Source organism: Natator depressus, chromosome 6, assembly GCF_965152275.1.
Source record: "Natator depressus isolate rNatDep1 chromosome 6, rNatDep2.hap1, whole genome shotgun sequence".
NCBI lineage: Eukaryota > Metazoa > Chordata > Testudines > Cheloniidae > Natator > Natator depressus.
The window spans coordinates 44,258,827-44,286,649 of NC_134239.1; the positions used below are offsets into that span (position 1 = coordinate 44,258,827).

General features: G+C 43.2%; 1 protein-coding gene across 1 annotated transcript in view; it reads left to right on the forward strand.

The window, feature by feature from the left end:
* CCDC34 (coiled-coil domain containing 34) overlaps nucleotides 1-27,492 on the forward strand; it is a 116,599-nt gene extending 89,107 nt beyond the window's left edge. Inside the window, exon 9 of the mRNA XM_074955167.1 lies at nucleotides 27,409-27,492. Coding sequence (XP_074811268.1) covers nucleotides 27,409-27,477 — 69 coding nt within the window. The 3' untranslated portion in view covers nucleotides 27,478-27,492. The remainder of the gene's footprint in view (nucleotides 1-27,408) is intronic.
* Nucleotides 27,493-27,823: the final 331 nt, after the last annotated feature.

Below are 27,823 nucleotides of genomic sequence, written 5' to 3' on the forward strand. Positions count from 1 at the left end.
ATTCTCATAGGTAGTTTTATGGTGCTCATCACAATAGTAACTGAGTGCTTCACAAACATGAATTAATCTATCTTCACAATAACCCTGTGAGGTAAAATGAAATTATTATTCTCATCCCCATTTTACAGATGAGGAACTGAGGCTCAGAGAAATTAAGGCTGAAATTGCCTAAAGTGACCACTAATTTTGGATCCGTAACTTTAAACATCTCATGCCTGATTTTCCAAAGTACTTAGCATTTTTATAGTGTATTATATGTTCAAAGAACAACTTCAATCAACGTCAGTTGCAGTGATAGTGCTCGGCACTCTTGCAAATCTGGTCCCAGGTATTTCAAGATCATGTTGGGAACCACAAAATGAACATACAACCTCTCATGGCCCAGCTCCTGCCCACTTCACCACCTGGTTCTGCCCACCACCCTGTCCCTGACTTCTGCCCTCCTCCCACTTTACCCCAACCACCCTTACCCCTAGGCTTTTGCCCTCTTCTGCTCCTATCCAGCCCTCCCCCATAGTTCCTGCCCCCACAACCTCTGTTGCTATCCAGCCCTCACCTCTGGCTCTTGCCTCCTTCCCCGCTTCTATCTAGCCCTCACCCCCGTCTAACCAGCCTTCATCCCCCGACCCCCGCTTCTATCCAGCCCTCCCACTTTGGATCCCATCTCTCCTGCCCTGCTGCTATCCAGTCCTGTATGTCCCACTGAACTCTGGCCTCCCTGTCCTTCTGTTCCAATCCAATCCTCCTCATCTCCTGCGTCCCTCTCTTCCTATCCACCACCTCCACCCCTGGGCTTCTGTCCCCTTCCCCCTCTGTTTCTATCCACCTCATTCACTTCTGTGCCTACATAGGCTCCCACTGCCTTCCTCCCCACCCTTCACTCTGCTCCAGTCCTTGCCTAGCCCCCATAAGCACCTGCCTTTCATCCGCTTTTGCTCCTCCCCACTCTCTGGGTCCTGCAACCCACTCAGCTCCCACTTGGCACATCTCCCCCAGCCCTTCTTCCTCCTCATCCCTCTGCATTAATCAGGGTGCTTTTTCTTTTTCCTTGCAGCCTGAGCTCCACTGGAGGGGAGGCATTGAGTGCACAGGAGAGAGACTCTCACTACTCTCAGTGCCTGTAAACAGCCCAACAGCAGCTTCTGCTTATCATAAAGAATAATTGCAGGGAAAACCCCACTCACCCCATGCAGCTGTGGGCCGGAGCATGCCGAGTGCAGATGAAATCTTTGGAGAATTTCTGCAAAGGTTGAACAAGTCTCTACTGAGCTTTGCAAACTGATTTTATTCAGAAGTTTTTTACTTAGCCAAATTTGGGCAAATTTTCATGGCAACAGCAAGTCATTAGCCTTGATACCAAAGTGACCTTCTGCCAAATTCCAAATCCAAAGAGTAGATGCTAGAGCGTCTCAATGAAATGATTGTAAGATTTTTTTTAACATGAGCTGAACAATGTATTTTTCCCTCAGCTTGTTCTCAGAATTGGCTGAACAATTTTAGCTTAATCATTCAACAAAAAACAAAACAAAATAAAAAATTCAGCATGAGGTGGACACCTGCCATGGGAAATATCAGCCCAGACAGATAAAGTTCAGCAAAGTTATAAGCAACTGAAAACAGGCCCTTACAATGGGAAGTGTTGGGCAACTTTAGCAGTATTACAGACTCTGCCTATAATTAGTTCCATTTAAGCATTGCCATCCCTTGTTGTAACCATGAAAGGAAACTGTCTATTTTTGCTGGGAATATGCCAGGAATCTGAAATACAAGTTAGGGAGGTGAGAGGTTTGTATCATAACGTGCATTTACCTGTTTGTTACAAGTGGGACTCAGGGTTTGTCCGGGGGAGGGAGCGGGAACAGATGCAGTGAATTTTTAGTTTTATCCCAACTCCAAAAGTCACAATCTTCTGCAGGGTGGTCTGTATAAAATAAATACCTACAAGATTTCAATTTTGGGCTGCAATGCTCTATTTATTCTTTTCCCTTTGCTTCATTTCTTTGTTTAGCTGATCTGTCCCTCTAGATGAGTTATTGTTGCTCACATTAGTTATGTTGACACCTCCAGGGAGCAGGGAGAAGGGCATGTTACAAAAGATAAAGAGTACTCACTTGAGGACTGATCCTGTGAGGTGCTGATTGCTTAAAACTCCCACACCCACAGGTTTCAAGAGGAGTTGGGTGTGCTCACTATTTTGCATTGTTGGGCTCTTGGAGCAGACCTCCATCCTGTTTTCATAAAGGTACAGTGCCCCTATTGTAACTTTTAATTTCCTCCTGTTTTATTGCTTACATTTCATAAGAAACCGGGGGGGGGGGGGCTGGCAGTCACTCTTATATTAAGGTTGCCTAACACTTTCCTTTATAAGTGATTCTTGCTACTAGATCCTGATAAGTCCCACCCAATATCTGTAAAGAGGTGGACAGCTCTTAACTACGGTTTTCATTAAAAATAGCAAAAAATAAAGTTTATTTTGGGGCTTGCGAGGTGCTGATTACCTACAATTTCCACCAAAGTCCAAATAGGGCCTGGGATTATTATTTTATTCACTATATTTTTGTAACTTTTGCTATTTTCACTTTGACTTTCCCGTGATGATTTTTTTTTTTTGTCATGGCAAAGTCATAACCATAATTATAAGACAATTAGAAAGATTGAGCTTCATAGTCTGTAATAGAGAAGTGGACTGGTTGACTCATGGGAAGAGGGAACAGTGTGTTAGGCTGTGGAATTAAGGCATCTACAAGACAAAGAACTAGTGTGTAAGTGATCTAAAAAACAACCACCAGGAACTCCCTCATACATTGCGGTAGGTACTTGCCATAAGCAATTTTTTAAGTTCCAAATGCACTGAAATAGGCATTAACTTTGCCATTTTTACTCTAAGGAAGATTTCAGTGTTAGTTGGTACAGCTCCTGTTAGGATGCCATTTCCACATGAAGCAATTTAAATGGAAGTCGATGGAAACACCCAGGAGCGAATAATCACTATCTGTCATCTGTGAGCCCAATTTAAAAAAAGAAAGTGCAAGATAGTGATTCACTAACAGATACTGAAGCCAAGCTACTGAAGCTAGGGCTCTGTGGAAGCTACTCTCTGCCTTGGGCTTGACTTCTAGATAGGTGCCAACTCTTCACTGCTGGATCCTGGCCTGAAGGTAATGGTGGGACACAGCAATGGAATCAGAGCATATTGCATGTGCAAGGTAGGGGAGGAGTGGAACATAGACATCTTGGGGTGAATATCTTTCCGATAGCCAGAATTCCATTCTCTTGGTGTCACAAGATCCTCCAGAACCTGCAATTCCTCATGAGCCAAGAGAACAGTTAGCTTCCTAATCATGAGACACCATCACCCCAGCAGCATATGATCTTCAGCTAATATATACTCTCGTTCATACACTTCTTAAAAACAGCTGGATAAAACTACTTCACACAAAGCTGTCTTTTATCTGGAATGTGACATCCTCTAGGTTAGCGAGATCTCTCTGCCCTGTGCATCACACAGTATTGTGGTGACCTCATTACAATGTCAATGCAAAACTTTGTCAATGGAAATTACCCTGTCACTGACAAAACAAAGGAAATTAAACATACAAAGCAAGGGAGCAGACAGAAAAGAGCCCAAGGAAGGACAAGGTTGACGCAGCAGGCTCCAGTTAGTGCCTGAGCATTGCAAAGCACCTAATGCCTCATTACAGTGGATACTGCAATATGACGTGATGTTGGGGAGGCTTTGCACTTGCCAATGTGGCTCTTGGATTCAGTAAGATATGCAAGGCCTTTGGCCGACTTCCATAACCCACATAGTCTCTCTGAGGGTGGATGCATCTGGCAATAGGGAGAATTGAGGGGGCTTGTCATTCAGGGAAATGTGGGAGCATTGTAACAATGGAGGAAGGTGGAATGTGAGCACTTTCCAATTCCTTGTAGTTGTGAGATTTCATCTGTCAGAACAGACATCTGTTCAGCAACTTTAAGGATGGTTGGACTCCTGCAGTTCATCCATCAAGGCATACAAGTATGGGATTAATTTTCCCCTGGCCTTGGAAACAGCACACTGTATGATTGAAACTAGATTTGTGAATGAAAGGGCCTGATTCTACTGTCACTTACATCGTTTTGCACTGGTATAACTTCATTAATTTCAGGGGCATTATTCCTGATTTACAGGGGTCTCAACATGGGCGGTGGATATAATAGGCCAAGGGAGGCTAAGCCTCCCCTAAACCAAGTCCAGGCCCCACTCACACTGGCCCTCTCCCCTAAGCCGGCAGCAGCTCAGCTTTGGCTGGAGGCCAGCAGGTGGCTGGGGCCAGTGGGCAGCCCGGGGATATTTGACCGGGGCTTTTCTGGCCGCAGGGAGGGGAGGGAGCATGGCTGCCGGGCTAACCACCCCAAAGGGGCCTCACACGCCACCCATGGGTCTCAGTGAGAACAGGTTCAATGTGCTCACTGTGAGTGATGCATTCCAGGGTTCTTCAATGTGGGCAAAACCATCAGTAGGGCCCTACCAAATTCATGGCCATGAAAATCTGGTCTCCCATCATGAAATCCTTGGATGGGATGATTTAGTTGGGGATTGGTCCTGCTTTGAGCAGGGGGTTGGACTAGATGACCTCCTGAGGTCCCTTCCAACCCTGATATTCTATGATTCTATGAAATCTGGTCTTTTGTGTGCTTCCACCCTATGCTCTACAGATTTCATGGGGAAGACCAGCAATTCTCAAATTGGGAGGCCTGACCCAAAAGGGAGTTGCGGGGGGGGTGGGGGGCGGGGTGGCACAAGGTTATTTGGGGTGTGTGTGTGTGTGACGGTATTGCCCCCTTACGTCTGTGCTGCCTTCAGAGCTGGGTGGCCAGAGAGCGGTGGCTGGAGAATGGTGGCTGCTGACGGAGGGCCCAGGCAGCAGCGCAGAAGGAAGTGTGGCAATGCCATACCATGCCCTCCTTACTTCTGTGCTGCTGCTGGCAGCAGCTCTGCCGTCAGAACTGGGCTTCTGGCTGGAAGCCACCACTCTCCAGCTGCCCGGCTCCGAAGGCAGCGCTGCCATCAGTAGCAGCACAGAAGTAAGGGTAGCAGCCCCTGCCCTACAGTAACCTTGCTAACCCCCCCCCCCCCCAACTCATTTTTAGGTCAGGACCCTTACAATTACAACACCGTGAAATTTCAGATTTAAATAGCTGAAGTGATTAAATTTATGATTTTTAAAATCCTATCACCGTGAAATTGATCAAAATGGACCTTGAATTTGGTAGGGCCCTACTCATCAGACAAGCCCCCTACTAAAGGCCTTGATTCAAGAAGGCACATAAGAATGGTCATACTGGGTCAGACCAAAGGTCCATCCAGCCCAGTATCCTGTCTACTGACAGTGGCCAATGCCCCAGAGGGAGTGAACCTAACAGGTAATGATCTAGTGATCTCTCTCCTGCCATCCATCTCCACCCTCTGACAGACAGAGGCTAGGGACACCATTCCTTACCCATCCTGGCTAATAGCCATTAATGGACTTAACCTCCATGAATTTATCCAGTTCTCTTTTAAACCCTGTTATAGTCCTAGCCATCACAACCTCCTCAGGCAAGGAGTTCCACAGGTTGACTATGCGCTGAGTGAAGAACTTCCTTTTATTTGTTTTAAACCTGCTGCCTGTTAATTTCATTTGGTGGCCCCTAGTTCTTGTATTATGGGAAGAAGTAAATAACTTTTCCTTATTCACTTTCTCCACACCACTCATGATTTTATATACCTCTATCATATCCCCCCTTTTCCAAGCTGAAAAGTCCTAGCCTCTTTAATCTCTCCTCATATGGGACCCATTCCAAACCCCTAATCATTTTAGTTTCCCTTCTCTGAACCTTTTCTAATGCCAGTAGATCTTTTTTGAGATAAGGGGACCACATCTGTACGCAGTATTCAAGATGTGGGCGTACCATGGATTTATATAAGGGCATGTACTGTACTTTACAGGTATGGTACTTTAAGCATGTACTTACATGCAGTATTCCCTCTAATTTTTCCCACGCATGTATGGAATGAATTTTGTTATGTGCAGCAATATGGAGGTGCACATAACAAAATTCATGTGGCAGGGGTGGAGCCAAGGGGTTTGGAGTGTGGGAGGGGCCTCAGGGCTGGGGGCAGAGAGTTGGTGTCTGTGGGGGGTGAGGGCTCTGGCATACGGCCGGAGATGAGGGCTCAGGGGGCAGAGGGTTGGGGTGGAGTGAGACTCCAGCTGGGGGTGCAGGCTCTGGGGTGGGGCTGGGGATGAGGGTTGCAGTGGGGTGGTGAGGGCTCTGGCTGGGGGTGCAGGCTCTGGGGTAGGGCCAGGGATGAGGGGTTTGGGGTGCAGGCTGCCCTGGGGCTATGGTGGGGAGAGAGGACTCTCCCCAGCTCTCTCTTCCTGCCGCAGCTCCAGGGCTGGGGCTGCGGGATAGGTGCCTCTTCCCCGTCTGCGGTAGGGCCAGGCCGGGCCTGGGTTGGGGCACCTCTTCCCTGTCCATGGCAGATCCAGGGCTCGGCTGGGTTGGAGCTGGAGGAGGGGCGCCACTCCCCTGGCTGCGGCAGGTCCGGGGCTAGGGCTGGGGCCAGGGGAGGAGTGCTCTCCCCTGTCCACAGCAGGTCTGGACCAGGCTGGGTTGGGGCCGGGATGCCTCTCCCCGCCGTGGCAGGTGTGGGGCTGAGGGAGACACATCTCTCCCTGCCGCAGCCCTGAGCGCCAGCTGGCAATTAATAGGCTGCTGCATGGCTGCTCAGCTTAGAGGGAATTTAGCTTATGTCCCATTGACTTAAATGGCAAAATCCTGGCTCCACTGAAGTCAATGGGAACTTTCCTGTTGACTCCAGCGGGGCCAGGATTTCACCCTTTATAACTTGGTTTAACTGTGAAGTTTAGTAAGGCATCATTTGACTGACAAAAATACATGACAAAAATATTTAAACTACGTGCATTTGAATTTATATTCGACATGGGCTTGAGGTGCAAAATCGAGATCCAGATTTTGATGCTTCACTGTCCTACATGCTCTCCTCCCCCCAAATTTTGAGGTTTGTTTGTTTAGATCTAGTGTTTTGATTCAGACCCCTCTCAAATTTATCCTCCCTTCTCTCCTTTGATAGCATTATGATTTTACAAACTCATAGATGATCCTTTATAATAATAGTTTGTGCAATCCCATCATATGTTGTATCCTGCTACAGCAGAATCAGAAATATTGTAACATGCATTGTACAAAAAAAGGAATACTGCTTTTTTGTGTGTGCACGAAAGGTATTCGCCTTTGTTTTTGCTAACTTATACATTTCTTTGGGATTTACATTTTGTATCTTACCGCACAGATCTACCACACAGAACCCACCACATAGTTAATGACAGTATGTACAGTCATGGCTATATGATTAACTTCTTCTGTGTCATAAAATAGAACTGCTAGGACAGTCTATGCCATATTCATAGCTAAAATAGGCAACTACAATAATCCATTACTCTTTCCCTGTGATTTTTGTTCCTTTTTTTAGAAGCATATGTTTCAGCTTCATTATGTCTTTTCATTGATGGTGTCAAGGTTTAAAGAAACACTTTTTTCACATTTTGAATGAATCTGTTCCCTTGAGAGGTTTTTTATTAAGCTTGACCAGTGAGTTTTCCCCCCCAGTGGTTGACGTTATCACTAGATATTTGTTGTTCATTGTCCGTGGTATGTGTCAAACTATTATGCATGCTATTTATCCAAATGCCTTTTGGCAAATGAGGAGAACCTGGATCCACACTGCCACGGCTTTTGATTCTGCAAAACAAGATCCCAGCTAGTGATATTTTGTAAAAAATCATCCTAATTTTTAGCTTATTTCTTTTTAAAGACAGATAGGTTCAAACCTGAAACATTTATGAGGACATCCCATTTGTATAAAATTGGAACCCAGATATGAACCATCTGTGGCACTGGTGGACCGCATGCCAGATCTTGCCAAGGCTGCAGGCATCAGCTGAGCACTTACAAATTCACAGCTGAAAACTGGACCTGATCACCTGTATGTTAGTATTGTTCAAGATAGGTGTTAAACTTGTAAAGATGTTTTTAGTGTTTAGACTCTATAGCAGTGGTGGGCAACCTGCGGGCCATGAATGAGACAGTTTGTTTACGTTGACCATCCTCAGGCATAGCCGCCCGCAGATCCCAGTGGCTGCGGTTTGCCATTCCTAGCCAATGGGAGCTGTGAGAAGTGGCGGCCAGCGTGTCCCTGGGGCCCTTCATCAATCTGGTGTTTGAACTCTCACAGCACTGGAGCTAGGAAACAAAAGCAGAGATCCTCAGGGTCAACATGGGTTAGCCCTAAAAGACATTCAGTGCTGACAGATTACTACAATTGTGTCAGCTTTTGGAACCCTAGACTGTTACTTTTTTGTGTATACATGTTGCCTGCTTTAACCTGTAAATAACTAGGAAAAAGAAATGAGTTAATAAATCCGTAGTTAGTTTCCTATAGGATTAGCTACAAGCATTGCCTTTGGCATGAGATCTTGTTCATGCAGACAATAAACTTAGGGGGCATCCTTTAGCCGCAAGCGTTGTTGTTGTTGTCCTGTTTTCCCTCATTTTTTTATTGGACTTGTTTCTGATGGGTGCATATGGGAAATTACTCAACTCCAAATAGAATGCTTCCACCTTCTCAGATTGTGCATCTGTAGAGCGTGGGGACCTGCCTAATACTATCTACAGCTCAAGTAACTCAGAGTTTATAAGGCTTGCTTCTTATCTAAATGCTATTACTTCCAAACCTGTATTTTAGGAATCTCATTCCTTTTACTTTTTGTTTGTTGACTTTGCAAGGGGAAACACATCTTCTATCTAAATTGCAATAACTGTTGCTGTCTTTTATTATTTATATTGCAGTAGTGCCTAGGGACCCCAAATGAGATAGAGGCCCCATTGGTTAGGCACCATAAGTACACATAGTAAGAAACAGTCCCTGAATAGCTTGAAATCTGAATAGGCAAGACAGCCAAAGGGCGGAAAGGAAACCAGATTGCTTTCCTGGAGCAGGATAGTGGTCAAGCTGGAAATAGAAACCAGGTCTTTCATGCCCTAGTCCCAGGCCCTATCCACTGGACTACATTGCTCCTCTTTAACTCTTGGATCTCAGCAATCTCTCAACTGATATGCAAAAACTGTGTGCCAGTTTTGGTTTTGCATTCAAATACCCAAAGTGCCAGTCCAAAGTTCTGTGAAAGGCAGAGTCGCTTAGCACCCTCTGTTCTATGCCACAGTCATAAGCTGCAGATCCAGAGCTACTGTGGATCAAAGGACTTCATCATGCTGGCCAGAGTTAGTTGATGAAGTCCTGAACATATCTGAAACCCTGTAAGGTGTGATCAGCATTACCATTAAATGAAGGGTTAAGTGTGGGAAGGCATATAAAATATATATAATAATAAGTGGTAGGTAGTGCTTCTTACTGGGCAAAACTATGGTAACTCAATCTGGGCAGAAAATGTGTGCATAATTCTAAAGTCTGCATTCCTCATGTACCTAGAACTCATTCTGACTTCCAAATAGGAATTTTGGGGGGCAGAAATGAGGAATTTCCATAATTTGCAATATGGCTATAAACATAAGCATAGCTTCTGCATTTGGCTATTTTAATACACATTCCGCGGCATTCTAGGAAAAAGAAAAAGCACGGTAGCAAGTCAGCTTTAGCCCTGGTTGTAAAGTGAATGCAACTCTCCATTAACTTTGGAGGAATCACACTACTTATACTAATGCTAAATTTCACCCATGGTACCGTTTGACTAGTTGGCCTCCACACTCCTATTTAGTGTCGGAACCAACTTATATGCTGGTTACTTCTTTTCTGTTCCAGGATCTCTTTCTTTAAGCAGTATGTTGACAGTAAAAGTTCTTTTGTTTACCCGCTGATTTTTAAAAAGAATCACATTTTTTCATATTTCTGAAATACATTACAGACAGCAATCAAAACACGGTAGTAAGATATAGAATTCAGGCTCCCCCACCAGAAATATGTGGTCACTGAATTACTTTGTTTAAACTATTTCCTTGTCCTAACAGAGGACTTTATATTTTTAGTTAACAACAAGATAAAATTCTCTGGCTAGTTGCCTAAATGGTAGATGTCTGTCTGACACCTGAGAGCTAAATTGTGCAAGGGCTGGTAACTAAACTGTAGCACCCCAGGGGTGATGCTGGGAGTCATTGTGAATCACACACAGCCCTCTCAGAGTGGTAGCCGTGTTAATCTGTATCAGCAAAAACAGTGAGGAGTCCTTGTGGCGCCTTAGAGACTAACATAAGCTTCATCAGATGCATGGAGTGGAACATACAGTAGGGAGGTATAAATACACAGCTTATATGAAAAGATGGGAGTTGCCTTACCAAGTGGGGGGTCAGTCCTAACGAGCCAATTCAATTAAGGTGGAAGTGGGCTATTCTCAACAGTTGACAAGAAGGGAAGAAAAATCACTTTTGTAGTAGTGCTAATGAGTTCAATGTAATCTAGGTGGCTCATTTCAAACAGTTTGACAAGAAGTTAACAAGAACACTAACCCAGGAACCAAACCCTGCAACAAACTCCAGTGCCAGCTCTGTCTGCATATCTAGTCAAGGGACACCATCATAAGACCTAACCACATCAGCTACACCATCAGGGGCTCATTCACCTGCACATCTACCAATGTGATATATACCATCATGTGCCAACAATGCCCCTCTGCTATGTACATTGGCCAGACCAGACAGTCTCTACGCAAAAGAATAAATGGACACAAATCTGATATCAAGAATTATAACATTCAAAAAGTAGTAGGAGAGCACTTCAATCTCCCTGTACACTCAAAAACAGACTTAAAAGTGGACATTCATCAACAAAAAACTTTCAAAAACAGATTCCAATGAGAAACTGCAGAACTGGAATTAATTTGCAAACTGGACACCATCAAATTAGGCCTGAATAAAGACTGGGAGTGGATGGGTCACTACAATAACTAACTTTTCCCCCTGCTGTTACTCACACCTTCTTGTCAACTGTTTGAAATGGGCCACCTAGATTACATTGAACTCATTAGCACTACAAAAGTAATTTTTCCTCCCTTCTTATCCACTGTTGAAAATAGCCCACTTCCACCTTAATTGAATTGGCTCATTAGCACTGACCCCAACTTGGTAAGGCAACTCCCATCTTTTCATATGCTGTGTATTTATATCTCTCTACTGTATTTTCCACTCCATGCATCTGATGAAGTGGGTTTTAGCCCACGAAAGCTTATGCCCAAATAAACGTGTTAGTCTCTAAGGTGCCACAAGGACTCCTCGCTGTTTTTACACACACCTCTGTGTCACTATCCCTCCCCTGGTTCTTCCTGTGAGGGTAGTTTACTGTTTGCCTATGTCAGCAGCTAATTACTGTTCCCCTCTATGCTTACTTATTGAGTTGGAGGCAACACTCTGACTATATCCCAACCAATCCATGCCCCATCAGTTCTGGGGAGGGAGTAAGTGAGAGAATTGTTCCTATGCACCAAGGGCCTGATAGCCCATGTATATATGTAAAGGGAAGTCTTATTCTTTTGTTTGTAAGGAAAATCCAAGTCAGAATTTTAGCTCTATGATGCAGGTTAAGCAACTTGCCTGAGGTTACAGAACAAGTCAGTGGCAGAGTTAGGGTCACAAATCAGAACATCCTGGCTCCCAGTCCTGTGCTTAGCCCACCAGGCTATGTAGCCTCTTAACTGTGGTATTAAGAAGATCTTGCATTAGATCTGTAAAAATCATCCTAAGGTGTGGGCAGAATGGTTTGGAGACCTGAGCTGACCCTATTCTGAGGTTTGATTGAAAAGTTATATAACATATTTCCTCATCCTCTGTTGGTTTTCCTGCATGAGTACTGACATACCTAGAAAGAAACTATTCTCCCTACATGGCCCTTAAAGAAATGCTGGACTTCTCATGAGATTTCTGACCAAATTATGCAGAGCACTAGAGCTCCATCTAGCTCAGACTGGTACCTGTTCTGGTGCTTTTAAGTAAAGAAAAACACTGAGCTCAGCTAACTAGCAATGAGTGAGTTAAAACTTAGTAGCATATACTTTTTTTTTTTAAAGGGTTTGTGGTACCTGATTAAAATTTATTTTGACAGCCAACGTTTTTTCCTCCTGTGACGCCAGCTTGCCGGGGCAGTGTTCCATTGGCAGAAGGTTCATTTACAGTGGCATGCAGGCAGCTGTGCTCTGAGCTTTATTTAGGTTATGTTGTGATTGATGACTTGAATGGGAGACGTGAAGAGTGAATTAGCAGCTTTAGTGAAAACACATGTGATTATCTTACCATTTACCTTTTTAGCAGAGAGCCCTTCTTTTTGTTACCTTGCTGCCATTCTTCCCTTGTTGTTTTTTGCTCTCCAGGCTGTTTGTCTTATTGTCCTCAGGCTTGCTGTCCCCCTCTGCCTTTCTTTCAGACCAGCTACCTGAAAGCGTGAGTGATTATTGCTCTTGCTGTATGTAGTGCTGCAATAATAGACATAGGGCCCAATTCCAGCCATGATGTTCTCCACAGTGTCTAGTGCTGTAGCCTTGATGGACAGGTCATATCTGGAAGGAGAGAAGTTTTCCATGCCGCTGCTCCAAGAGGTGGTTGCATAAGCAGCATGAGACTATCCAAATCCTGCACCTTTCCAGGGCCAGAGCCTGAGACTGTGCATAGCCCACCTGCATAGTTGATAATCTGGCTGCTGGGGATGATGTCAGGGAGGTACTGAGCATTCTTAGTGTCTTTCCTGTGTCCCAAGGAGTGGCCACCCTAGCTGGCAGTCAGCCATAAAGAGGCTGTATGGCCCATGGCTGGAGGCTCTCAAAAGAAGCTGATTGGTGGTTAGGATATGAATTTGGCACTTGGAAGGCCTTGGTTCAATTCTTTTTACTGCCACAGGCTTCCTCTGTGACCTTGGCCAAGTCACTTAGTCTTTCTGTGTCTTAGTTCCTTGTCTGTAAAAAGAGATAATAGTGCTTCCCTACCTAAGTACATGGGGCTTGCGTAGATAAATACACTGCAGATTGTGAGGCATTCAGATACTGTGGTAATAGAGTGTCATAAGGAACTAGGGGGAAACTAAGGCTATTAGAATGAAAGTAGTCTGCCTGAAATGGTGGGTGAGGAAGGAGCCTTTTAGTGATCCCACCACCCTAAAAAGTGCAATACATGTTTGTATAACAATGACTTCTCCTTGACCTATATTTGGCCCCGTGTTATTTATATTGGTCATGTTCCAAACCAGCAGCACGAAAAGACACTGACAAGAACACATCTTTGAAAGAGCAAATAATAAATCTTACTCCACAAGGCCATAAAATGTAATTTTTCTGACTATACACCAACCCTCTGCCCTGATGTCCCCACCCACCAGATTTCAAGACTAGCTTTTCACTAGTCAAGATTTGAAGTGAATTGCTGAAGCTGACCTTCTGCTAACCTAAGAATGAATTAAGGACTCCGCTCTTGTGTTCAACATTCTTTGCTTGTGAGCATTTAACTAATAGAGGGAAGTAAAAGTTGTGCTAAAAAAGCTCAGGATCTAAACAGCCCATCAGCCCCTATCTTCAGCTGAATTCTTGTGGTGTTTTCCAATGCTGTTACTTGTTGCATCTGTCAATTCAACTGGACACTATCAAGTCCATTTGATATTGCTTAATGTTGGGTAAATTTTACTCACTGTTCTTTCCTATTTCCTTAGAAAGTTGAAAACAGAGCCATATTGTCAGCTGGTGTAAACTGGTACATAGGTGCTGGAACTAGAGGTGCTGAGGATGCTGCCACATCCCCCACTTCAAGTGATTTCCATCATAGCCATTGAACCAGACTTTAAACCCTGTATATCAGCACCCCCACTATAAAAATTGTTCCAGCACCCCTGAACTCGCATAGCTCCTGTGAATTGCACCAGCTACAGAGCTGGCTTTGTGTTTTTTCCTTACCAATTGTATCCTTTCCTTTTGCTAAGGTTTGATCTCCCCCTTTCTCTATGCTTCTTATGGAGCAGAAACTAACATAACTCTGTTTTGTTCACGTCCTTGTTTGTACATCCATGGTGCAGTAGCCAGCCATACATACTATTGCTAAGCCTAAGCATTCAAAAATCCTAAATGAAAATTTTAAAATGGTTTTTCTTTACCTTCTGGTGTTTGAACCTTTGTTACTTTGGGGTCCAGTTTTCAAACTTTTCTCTGCAACCATGAGGACTAGAAACTTACTTTTTAAAAAAATGAAAGCTGCTATCTCATGAATCCAGTAGCTGGGGCTTTAAAAAAGGCACCTCAAGACTCACAATAAAATGGAGAGGGTTAGCAACACTATGTACACCATGTATATGCTGGTTTTGGTAGGACAACATTTCTAGTATAACCAGAAAAGTGTTTGCTTATTGCTTTTCATCAGGCCTCCTTTAAACACACTGCTTAGAACTCTGTATATAAATGCACCAGTTAGTCAAGCGGTGACATTGTGTGTATGGCAGGTCTACCTTGAAATCTTATGGATCTGATTCTGCTCTCACTCACACCAGTTTTAAATGGAAGCTGACCAGAGCAGTTTGTGATCCCATGGACTTCAGTGGGTGCCCAGAGGCTGCAGTGCTGGATTAAAGAGTTCTGGGGCCCTGTGCACACTGGAAATGGCACCCCCCCACACACACACCTGGTGCGAGGAGCCACAGGCTGCCCTGCTCAGGTGTGACATGTTTTGCCCCTGCTGGCTATTCACAGGTGACTATTCATTTAGTTTTATTTCTTTTGATTTCTAATTCTCAGCAACAGAACAGATGATTTTTTTTAACTAAGAGATTTTTGAAGATCTTTCTCAGGTTACCATCATTTGAAAATCAGCCACATTTTTTTTGATCAGCCTGAAGTGATTTGGTCTCTAGGTAAACAAAGATCTACAGGGAAAATAACGTCTGTGTGGAGAAAATGGCACACCCAAAGGAATGAGTCTCCTTTTAACAGCTACCTTAGTCTTGACTCCCGTTGAACCATTTGTGCTCCAATCATGGACCTTGTCTGTACATGTTGCCTAAGTGAGGCTGTCAAGAGACTAGACACTGTGTAGCTCTGAACAAAGAATGTGATGTTTGGCAGAGGCTTGTCCTGTGACCAGTTTTGATGATGACATCACTTGTATACACAAGATAAGGCTAGAGGCCGTGGTTTGATATATATGGGAATGAACTGATTTTCTATTTCTTTTTTTTATTGTAGCTTTCAGATAACAAAACAGTTGCATTCTCTTCAGTATTAATCCAGAAATAGATCCTGCAGTTTATTCAACCTGAGGCAAAACAAGAACACCACCAACTATTGAGTTATAAATCTTGCAAATATATGTTTTATTTAAAAAGTAGGCCAGATATTTTTAGGGGTTCTGGATGGAGCTGCCTTTTTCCCAGGCTTCATTATATCTATTCATTTTAGGAGGAAAAATATTTTATCCCCAAATTAGCTATGAACTTTCCTCCCCCAACATCAACTAAGGGAGTGTGTGTTGATTTTAAAAGTGTGGCGTAAAAGATAAAAGAGAGTGCCTTTAGCCTTTGTCAAATTCAATAAGCAAATCTCCTACTGTGCCTGTTTTGAAAGTAAAATTATGTGTTTGCGTAATATAGAAATTAGGTAAAAATGTATGATTTGAAATTTAATGACACTAACAAACCAGTTATAATTATTATGACTTGTATTACAGTAGCTCCTGGAGCCCCCAACACAGTCACAGCTTCATTGTGCGAGGTGCTGTACAATCATGTGGTATGAGACAGGCTCTGCCATAAAGAGCTTACCACCTAAATAGTCAGGACAGATAGACGGTTGAAGTATTACTATCCCATAGATAGAGAAATGAGGCACAGAGAGATGAAACGGCTTTCACAAGATCACATAGAAAGAAAGCCCAGGCCATGATCCTCACTTTCCTGAGCCTCAGTCCTGTGCCTTAACCACAGGGCTATCCCTCCTCTCTTAACTACCAATTTATTGCAAAATAAGTGTGTGTATGGGAGTGTTAGTTTCACTTGTGTTCCTCTCTGCTTCTTTTTCTTAAAAGCCCTCATTAACATGACTCAATAGGATGAGTCTTCCTCAGCCAGCCACCTGAATTTACTGTACTTTAATTCCATGTATGACATTGTTTACAAAATTGTTAACATTGTAACATGTTAATTCTGCGTTAATTCAGACAGGCTGCCAGCCTACAAGAAGGCCCTGTATTTTGTTCTGTGTTGTGATTAGTAACCATTTAACTGTATTTATTCCCCTAAACATGCACGGCAGTCAGTTACCGATATTGCAGCATGCTCATTTCCATCAAAATTTATCAAAAGAAAAGAAATCATGAGAATAAAACCAAGAGGCCAAATTATCCCTGTATAGGAAATACACTCTTAGGGCTGATTGTTCAAAAGAGATCAGCACCCACTATTCAGAACTGCTGACTAACTCAATGGGAGCTGCTAGGTGCTGAGCACTTCTAATATCTGATCCCTTCATTGAGGGGCTGAAATGGGAGTGATTGGGTGCTGAGCTATTTTGAAAATCTGGCCTATGGAACCCAATAGAGTGAAGGAGCAAATGAGCCTGATCACGAGTGAGACTCTGAGCCCCAGAGTCTAATCAGGGCATAAAGCCATTGCCATTTTCTGCTATGTAAGACTCAGCAGAATGTGCTGTTTTATCATCTTTGGTCTTGTGGTTTAAATTATTTAGACTGACTGATCAGCTGCTGGTGATTAAAGACATGTTGTTTGTTATGAAAAGAACCAAATACATTCTACTGTATTCTATTCAGGTTCTTAAACTGCACCCATCCTTGTGGTCTCTGAGCACTTTTAATATTTGGATTTAGTACAATATTTTTCTAAGGATTAACTTTCTAACTTGGAATTTCTCTGTAAAACTAGGTCTGTTTCAGGTTATGCATCACCCCCCTTCTTTCTGGCTGTTGCAGTCTTCTTCCAGAGAACATGCGTGCGTTGCTCCCAAGACTTAATGTGGTTTCTGGTTTGGAATGGAGCACCCGTAGCAGGTAGACCACTAGAACAAATAGATTTTTCCAACCAATCTTTAACTCCTCCTCTTTCCCCCCAAAGTAAAGACAATGTAATCAGATAACTGAGCACATCATCACTATACCATGATAAGGAGGATAAATGTCAACACTGTTTCCACTTTATGAGAAGAAATGGGGATTTGTGCTGGGTTTCTCCTAATTGGCTCCATTTAACAAAGTGGCTCTGGCTAAAAAGCATCCATTCTGTTCTACTCACCCTGGTCCCCGTTACATACACTCACACTCAGATGTGTTGGTTAAGTATACACATGCATACTTCGTTAGGAATTCCATATTTGTAACCTAAACACAGATCTGGAAACTCTTTAGCTAAAAGCATTTTGACTTTGTCATTGAGACATTGTTACACTAACAGAAAGGAGTGAATCCTGAGCTGTGCCAAGCATTCCCTATCTGTCCGGATAGTGGGGAACCAAATTGGCCTCTAGAGTAACTTAGGCTTTGTCTACACTACCTCACTTTTAGCAACACGGCTGTGCCGCCACAGCTGTGCTGCTAAAAGGCGTGCAGTGTAGCTGCTGTCTGTTGGCAAGAGAAAGCTTTCCTGCCGACAAAAAACTCCCTCCCTCCCCTCACGAGTGGCAGCAGCTTTGCTGGCAGGAGAGTGCTCCTGCTGACAAAGCGCTGCTCACAACGGTGTTTTTCGTTGGTAAAACTTTTGTCATTCGGGGAGTGTGTGTGTGTGTTTTTTAACACCCCTGAATGACAAAAGAAGAATTTCCAGCTTGGACAAAGCCTTAGAATCAGTTACACCAGCTGCAGCAGGTTCATTGGGACTGCAGTGTTGAATGAGGATGGGCTGGAAAGCCATGTGTTCTAACCATGCCCCCCCCTCACATCTCATTTGTTCCTTCCTCCCACTGATGTACCCCTAGATGAAAGGAGGGAGTAGGTGGCTTAGGGCTAATAGAACCAGGTCTGCTCCACTCCACTTCTGGGTGGTTTCTTCATTGGAGTGAATGGTAAAACTCCCCTTGACTTCAATGGCACCAGGACTTGCCCATAGTCTATTGGGATATAACAAAAGATGCTCCAGATTTAAATCCTTAGCAATTCTACTAGCTCCTGACTAGTAATGATGCTGTATAACCAGGTTACAAGGCACCAGGACATTTGTTAACCTGCTAGTCTAGCAGCTTTCCAGATCCTTCCTTGCTCCCTCCAAGTGGAACACCATAAAGTGATTGTTCTTGGTTTTTTGACTTAAAGGGACACATTTAAAAAAAAGTTCTCTAACATTGTGTTTCCAATCACTCCGTGGTGTGAACGATTGCATTTAACATGTAGCTGCTTGACTGTTGTTCTTTTGGTAATTCAAGTTCACTATTAAAAATAACTGTGGTAGTAACAGCAGGCTTGGCTTTACAACAGTGTTACTCCATTTACACAAGCATTCCTCCATTCTTCTCCACAAGCTTCCTGTGTGCAACCCTCCCATTGCCCTCTATTTTGGGGACTCTCTGCAATTGCACACTCCCTCCATCGAATCAGAGGCTCTGTCTCCCCCATTCACCGTCCCCCATGCTAAGAACTTTGTGTGCACCCCTCCCACCCCATACCAAGGTGCCCCTTCTCACCCCCATGTCAAGAGCTCTTTATGGTCCCCATCTGTTCCCCCATGCTCCTTTGTGCACCCCTATTCCCCTGACCCTCCCCCATTCTTATTTCTTTTCTTTCTGTCTGTGAGATAAACAGAAGCACAATGACATCACAGGTAAATCAGTCATCATCACTACGTCCCTCCAGCAACCCTCACCCTAATCCGATGTCTGCTTTGGCTGTCTCTCCTCTTCACTCTCTCTGCCTGAAGTACCAAGTGGGCACTGTTTAGATTAACTAAAATAGTTTTGACTGGGCAAAGGTAAATGATCTTGCCTGAGCCAGGCATAATGTGGAGGGAGCCACAGTGAAAATCTGTAACCTCACCCCTACTTAGCCTTGATCTGAAGCAGCTCTTGATCTGAAGCAGCCTCTGCTATTCCAGTATTGAACCCCCATATCCTCCGAACTCTGTCAAATCACCTCAGTCCTGACTCATAGTTTCATTTGCTGACTCATTTTAACCAATGGGATTGAAGTATGCAAATAACCTGGAGTGAGTGAGTGATGACTGGCTGATTTACTTCTGATGTCCCAATGTTGTCTGCAGCACCAAATGGGCACTGTGTGGAAATAAGTGTTTTTCAGTGTTCTGGTTTTCCAGCTGGCACCAAAATCTATCAGGTTCTTGCCCATTGATGCCTAGAATGTTCCTAGAAATGTTGCAATTGATTGGATGCATGACAGACTGACAAAACAGAGAAATGCCATTGAGTTGAGTGTTAGACCTTATTTTGCTCAGCCAATTAATATACATTAAAGAAAATGTATGTCTAAGTTTCACAATAGCGGGGTGAGGGGGGGAAGGACTACAGTTCTTTTGGGGCAGACTAACCTTGTGCTAGTCTAGGAAAATACAGAACTGAAGCAATATTTCACCTCCCTAATCTTCCTTTTCCATCACACACCCACATACTGGCATATAACTAAGCACAATTAAAACTTATGAAATCAACACAGTAGCTGCATTGCAAGCCAGAATGCACTTAGGCTCAGATGTAGATCAAGCCTAAAACAAATGTTTAAAGTTGTTCCAACATAATCAGTAAAAGCTCTCTCTGTGTTTGTATTTATATGTTAAAAGCACAACTGTGTGTGTGTGTGTGTGTGATGGGTAGAAAAAGGTAGAGGCAATGTTTGGATCCAGATTAAGACTAGGAGGTAGTTCAAATTTAAATCTGACAGCACTGAGACCTTGTGAGCTGCTCTGGTGAACAGCTTGCTTGATCAACTCAGAATTCTGCCATCTTGGGTGGAAGTCACATGAGATCGCCTGTTTTTGTAAAAAGAAAAGGAGTACTTGTGGCACCTTAGAGACTAACAAATTTATTTGAGCATAAGCTTTCGTGAGCTACAGCTCACTTCACTTTCCTGTGGAGTCTCAGCACGGCCAGTTTCATTGCTAGTTAAACCCCAGAAGTGTAGATACAGCATATAAATGGTTTGAATCCCCATTCCTCTGTGAACACACACAGTGTTAGTGTCCAGAGATTATTATTCCAACACACTGACCTTTTGCCTCAACGTACCCCTGAGCTGATGCTTATTAAGGTTTTGAGCAAGAGCTCCCTTCTCAGTTTTTATTGCTGTTTCGAGATTGTCCATCTTTTATTCACATTCTTCTTTTTTGTATGGCTGATGTAAATATAGAGCTATAACTCTAATTTTACATTTAGATGGTTAAGGCAGATAATTGCCTGGAGTAGCAGAGTGTATTGCTGTGATGACTCCTTCGTATTTGTGAATTGGGCACTGAATAGTTATGTGTTCCATGATCTGTTCTGGATTACCACAGTCATACAAAGGAGCGTCTTTAATTTTAATTGGGCAGCAAGTAGCCACATCTACCATGGTTTGCGCTGATACGGTTTAGGGTTGCCCATGAGCTTCATGGGAGACCGAAGCCAGGGATCAACTGAAGCACTGGGTCTTTCACAAGGTGTTTGTTTGTGATTTCTTGTGAGCTCCATTCAGCTTTCCAAACTTCATCAGGGTTGATGAACTTCATCAGGGTCCAATAGGCCTCACGTGACTTCAAGCGGTGGTGAAGGACATTGTTAACGTCCTGGTACATGGAAAGACATTCATTTTCCACGATTCTCTGGAGTTCCTGAAGGCGAATGGATGGGGGAGCCAAGTTGTTGGGGGTCAACTTGAGAGTTCCAGTGTTCCAGTGCATTGGAGTGTTTAGTTGGACATCAACAAGTCAAGTATGGCTACTTCTGGTCCTTACGGGTGCACAGTACTTAGCTACGGAGTACACAAGGGCCATCTCTGATGTCCGTAACACTGATGTTGATGCTCCCCAGCTTGTGCTTGCCAGTTTCTGAACTAGGTTGACTGTTGTCTTCATCTCAGCAGCTACCTTCTTCAGATGGTCGTGGATGGTTAGCGTGGGATCCAGCTTCACTCCGAGATAGATGGGAGTGGGGTCATGTCGCAGTGTTCCCACAGAAGGTCACTTTCAGTGTGCACTTAGAGTTTCTGTTATCAAGATGGAAGGCAGTCACTGTTGTTTTGTGAGAATTTGGCTTCAGCTTCCATTTCTGAAAATATTCCTCCCAGGTAGATTTGATGTTGCTGAAGGTGGCTGCTTGCGTTGCCAGGGCAAGGTCATCTGCGTATGCAAATTTTCACAATTTCATTGGAGGCATGTTGCTCGTGTAAACATTGAAAAGCATCAGCACTGAGCCTTGTGGCAGTCCACTGTTGAGGAACCGGGGCCAACTGACTTCGTTGCCTAAGTGGACATGTAGCCACCTATAGCTCAGCATCGCCCACAGCAGTTGTAGTGTTTTGCTGCAGTGTTTTATTCCCCTGAGGTGGAGCTAATAAGTCCCATTCTGCGTGGTGGGTAGCACAGGCAGGCAGAATAACTTTGCATCTCTTACAACCTGTCATCCTGACACACCGCACAACATTTAAAAAAAAAAAAAAGTTCAGAACCTTCCAAAAGGTTTAGTCCTGGATCTGAGTGAACAAGTAGGGGGTTGAGTGAGGAGGAGGATGCTTCTTTGTGCCGAACAAGTTTCTTCTTACCTGCCCATCAGTCTTTTACGGTAGGAAAAAGTGTGAAGTTTTAAACCAAAAGATGGAGCTACCAGAGCCAAAGAAGAAACATAACAGTATCTGTACAACACAGGGAGAAAACAGAACTCTGTTGCTAACAGAGATGGATGTGACCCAAAACTCTGGATCTGAACACCCTTAATGTTGCTCATGCCTCTAAGAAACAGGTTCCAGGCATTCCAAGGATGTTTAGATCTGATCTTTGTGCCTTGGCCACATCTCTCATCAACAGTGATGCTATGGTTTGGTCAAGCTGTACAAAAAGAGATAGTGAAGAACTCCGACCGCAAGATAACGTTGCCAGAAAAATACAATGGAGGGTGAGTCTGTTTCAGAGCACAACTTGCATAGCATTATGCATGCAGTTTTCAGATCTATAAGTAATACCATCTGTCTCTGACATCAGCAGAAAGGCAAGAAACAGGTCAGAGTCAGCTCCCAGCAAATATCACAACCACTGATTCTAAGAAACCTAAATCCAAGGATTAGAAGCTGGAACACATGTTGGGGTAGGAGTATGCTGGGAAATGGCTTTGAAACAAATAAAATTCAAAGGGGGATTTGGGGGTGGAAATAAGGAAATAAGTAGATAAATGCCAGTGAATGAAAAAGAAAAACATTCCCACCTAAGAGCAAAGTGGCTGTGGGGAAGAGAATGGAGAATTAAGGCAGAGTAGTGGTGCTGTCAGGCTGGTGGAAAGACCATCTGCACCTCCTAGTGGTAAATAAAAGTCCTCTAAAATCTAAATCTAAAATCTAAAAGATCTAATGTGTAGAACATTTTTCACCGTAACATAAAAGGTCTGGTCAAAACTACTTGTAATGAATCTGTGGTCCATGAATGTCTGGGACCTGTGTCTGAATGAAAAATATATATGATGGAAAAGCAAACTACTTAAAATTCAAGGTTTTTCATAGTTAATTAGGCTCAAAAATGAGTTCATTAGGCCCACACATTTTTCAAAGAAAGGGACGCATTTTCCAATGAGAATGGGCAAGTTTTGAGCAAAACCAGGGTTTTCCTGAATGAAATTAACTGCAAGCAGTACCCTTTACCCTTGTTTTAAGCAAAGATGGCTTTTGCATGGAAACCATGCAAAAATTCATATTTTCAGTTTTTTAAATTACCAATATAATGGGTGAGGGAACATAATAGTGCATGGCAAATTAGTGAAAATGTGCATGTGATATGCCATGCCACAGAAGTTGTGAAATATAGTTACTGTTGTGACTCTCTCCCCACAGCAATGCACTATAGCTTAGGGCTTGTCTACATTATCTGCTGGATCGAGGGGCAGTGATCGATCCAGTGGGGGTCGGTTTATCGCATCTAGTCTAGACTTGATAAATCAACTGCTGAGCACTCTCCCGTCGACTCTGGTACTCCACCAGAGCGAGAGGCGTAGGCGGAGTCGACGGGGGAGCATCAGCCGTCAACTTACCGCATGTAGCTGAAGTTGCATAACTTAGATCGATTTCCCTCCCCCCAGCCCAAGTGTAGACCAAGCCTTAGTCTGTAGTAACAGAAGAGAGGGAGGAAATGGCTAGTTGGATGAAAAAGAAAGATTAGAAATGAAGGATTGGTCACTATTGAGGGTGCTAGCCTGGGTCTCAGGAGCCCAGGCCTCAGTTCTATCCTCAGCTGTAGACTTTCTGTGTGACCCTGGGCAAGAGCCTCAAGAGGAGAACTGCACTTCCATACTACACAGGGACCATTGTGAGGTGCTCACATGGTGTGGGAGTGGGGGCCGTATAAATACCAAAAAGAAAAGGAGTACTTGTGGCACCTCAGAGACTAATAAATTTATTTGAGCATGAGCTTTCATGAGCTACAGCTCACTTCATCGGATGCATTCAGTGGAAAATACAGTGGGGAGATTTATATACACAGAGAACATGAAACACTGTAAGGAGAGTGATCACTTAAGATGAGCTAATATGAACTGCTGGAAATGGCCCATCTTGATTATCACTACAAAAGATTTTCTTCCCCTGCCCCCTCTCCTGCTGGTATTAGCTCATCATAAGTGATCACTCTCCTTACAGTGTGTATGATAACACCCATTGTTTCATGTTCTCTGTGGATATAAATCTCCCCACTGTATTTTCCACTGCATGCATCTGATGAAGTGAGCTGTATCTCCCGAAAGCTTATGCTCAAATAAATTGGTTAGTCTCTAAGGTGCCACAAGTCCTCCTTTTCTTTTTGCGAATACAGACTAACTCGGCTGCTACTCTGAAACCTGTCATAAATACCAAAGAAACCAAAAATTCTATATAGGGGGGATTATATAGAAGGGAGGTGACTCTCTTTCTCTATATCTTCCCTCTGCCAAGGTCAGTTTAACACCTTCACCAAGTGAAAGACATGACTCTGAGATAGACAATCAGGGGCAAAATGAACAACGGGTTCTTGAGGCATTATAATTGTGATAGCTGGATTTTGACAGCTCATGGTCAGCCATTGATACCTTTGCCGAATACTGTAAAAAAAGCAGCTTCAAGGCAGTAGTCCACGTTCAGACCTCACATACATGTCTACCGCTCCCATAGAAGCTGGCTGGAGTGGTTCACGGATCTGAGAGCGAGGCTCAAAAGAGTGCATTTAAATATAATCACATAAAGACAGGGCAGAATAAAGGGATCCAGTCACTAGTAGTGACTTTCCAAAGCAGGTAGTGGCAAATCTCAGATAATATCCAACATGCTGTTGCAGCGTGAAGAACAGATAATTAGGTAGAGTTCCTCCCAAACTCATTCCCATAGCTTTGGTTCGGTTAGGCCTGCTCTACGCTTGAGTTTTGCTGGCGTAGCTATGTCAGCCAGGGGGGTGATTTTTCCCTCCCCCTGATTGACAGGCTATGCCAGCAAATGCTGTTTTGTATGTGCAGCTGTTTACCGCAAAAGAGTCCTTTTGCAGCTATAGCTTACTATGTTCAAGGGAACTGCTTTAAGCTATATTGTGAAAATAATACTTTTGCCAGTATAAAGTGTGTCTCTGCTAGGGGAATTGGACAGTATAGCAATACCAGCCTGTCCTGCTAATGTAGGCAAGGCCTTAGGGTCACTGATAATAGAACCGGGTGAGATGGCTGATTCACACTTGCTATGTTTTGCATGTTACCTGATCCTGCATGGCAGATGCTGTTAAGAATGAAAGCACATACCTTCTGGAAGAGGCTCAGTAAAGGCCTCCTTAAAGCACTCACTAAAGGCCTCCTTAATTCTTTGAGAACTGCAAGAGCAACACAATCCACCCATGCTCTAATCAAAGCAGGAAATACCAGTTCAATGCAAGCCTTGCCTTACTCATGCTGAAAAGGCTGGTAGAGCAGCAAAAACTTTGTATAATTACATAAAATAGGGACAAATGCACTAGGGCCCAGATCCTCACAGGTATTTAGGCCACCATACAATTTGACATAGTTCATCATGATTTGCAGTTTCTGTTCATGACAAGCCCATGACTGCAATAGCAGGAGTAGTGGTTTGCAGATCAGGACTGCGGTATATTGGTAAAACTATGCATAGGAGTTTGTATACAGACTGCATACACCCTGACTGGCAGAAGGCTTCCACTTTTTTTGAGCATCAAATTAAATCAAAAACATATATACACATGCATAGATATAGAGAATAGGTATATGCTTTTTACTCTGTCCATTCAAATTGTATGTAAATCAAAGCTCACCTAAACTCAAGCCCTCCTAATTTATGCTAGAACATGCCCTGCTATGATAAAATGGAGTGCATCTTTGATGAGCTGTGCCAAGAATGTGTTTTTCAAATTGTGCATAAAATTGTGCGCGCATGGGGTGGGGTGCGTGCGTGTGTGTGTGTACATACATGCAACCAAATCAGATAAAGAACCTTAAATTACCCAAAACCAAGTTGTTTTAAAAATGCAAGGTGACCAAAGCAGGAATTCCTTCATGACTGAAATTCTTGAATGAATATACCAATATTACTGCAGTGCAAATACTCTGTGCATGTCTTACATGACTGCTATGGTGAAGGGTCTCTGGGTGTATCAGTGGCTCATTTGTTTAGGATAGCCATTGTTTCGAAAGCTTCAGTTTTTGTTTATTTTTCATTATACCATAACAATATATTAAATTTCTATAGCCCCTTTCACTCTGCAGCATCCTAACAAGCTTTACGAATTATACAGTAATTCCCCTTAAGAAGTCAATGCTTGCTATATATTGTATTTGATTGGACAGCTATTTTGTATGCTCAGTAGAGGGGAATACAGGGAGTATCTCAGGTAACCAGGGGTGCTATTTGGTATATATTTAGTTTGCATATGTAATATATTAGCTGACTCATTTTATCCACCACTGCAGAGCTGCCACCTCTAAAAGGGAAAGTGGCAGCTTGTTTTTAGTTTCTGTCCTTTTAACCACAAATTCCATTTGTGATTTACACTTAACAATATAGCTTATGCAATGTGAGTTTAAACACTTTTCTCACCAGCATCAATCCTAAAATTTATTAAATCAACCACAAATGCTTAGGCTGATTGTAAAAGTTTGCGAGATGTGAAACAAAATTGAGAACAAAACAACAAGAGTGCTCTATTTAAAACATTACAAGACAACTTTATTATGAGTCATAATTAATTTCCCAATATCACTTTTGAATTCATTTCCAGATTTCATCTTTTATATCAGCAACAATACTACTAGAAAAAGGAAAACATTTTTTCCTAACATTAGAATCATTGTAAATAAACATCAGTTTTAAAGATCATTGGCTGTTTAAGAGATCACAATAATTAAGTAAAGAGGAATTAAATTAAAGCTGAAGGACAAATATTGGACAAGTGGTCACCACTGCAAAGTCAACATTTGCCTACACTTCACACACTTTCAATCTGATATTCTGCATTATTTCTATAGAAACGATAAGTGAGGCAGGTAGCAACTCCTATAGTTAAGGTTGCCTGACATGTTCCATTGTCCTACCCTGTGTTTAGTTACTTATAATTTTGCCAGACTTTAGCTATTTGGACTGCAATTTTCCATGCTGGGTGTTTGCTTGGGGCTAAACTTTTTTTAAAAAAAAATTCTGCTAAAAAGTTTCAGTAATTTCCAAGAATTAGTTTAGGATGTTGTTTTGCCCATGTTAAAAATATTCTTCCAACTGAGAAGCTCTAGCATCTTCATGCTTTGGAGAAGGCACTTGAAATTTGTCAGGGAGGTCATCCTGGTTCCAAGCATGTGCCTGCTGTTGTCCAAGTCATAAGCCTGTGAAAAATCTGAGTTTGCATGTGCTTAATAGAGATGTGTTAGATTTGAGAGAGAAATTCTCTGAAGATTCCATCTGCATGGTAGAGGACTGTGTTGTGAATCTAAGGATTCCAGCACTAGTGATGACCAATATGAGGAGTCAGCATGATTCCACATGATGGAATTTGCTTTTTCTGTTTCCTTTTTAAAAGAAACAGGAAATGACTTCCCCCAAACTGTGTTAAAAGAACATCATCATTGCACTCAGAAGTTAGGACAGGTCAGAATTAAGGTTGCCTTTGCAATTGTAATTTACCCCCCTTGGGGTAAGCATTCTTGTTACAGACTTTAATTACAATATCACATACTATTTATTCCACAGGGTCCCTATTTTATTCAGTGCGGCACAGGGTGGATGGCCCTCAGGGAATGGACCAAGGTTGTGTCGTGAAGGAGGCTATTGTGTAGGAACCATAAGTGGTTCCACTCACTGCTGTAGCACCCCATGGCATCAGAAGGCGGCATGGCAAGTATCTACATCTTTAGTGCCCCATGTTGACCTCTTTCTTGGCCCCATGGTGGCCTGCTGTCTACTTCTTCCATGGCTCAGCCCCCTAGTCAGGGCACTTCTTTCCAGTTCTGTCTCCTTCCAGGGTAACAAAAAGAATCCACACCAACCTCCAAACAGAAAATCCTTCTTCCCATCTTGGTCTTTGCTGAAGGTCTCTGCTCCTCACCCTTACTTCTGGGGACTGCAGACCTCTTCTTTGCTCCTTCGGCTGAGCGCTACCTCTCAT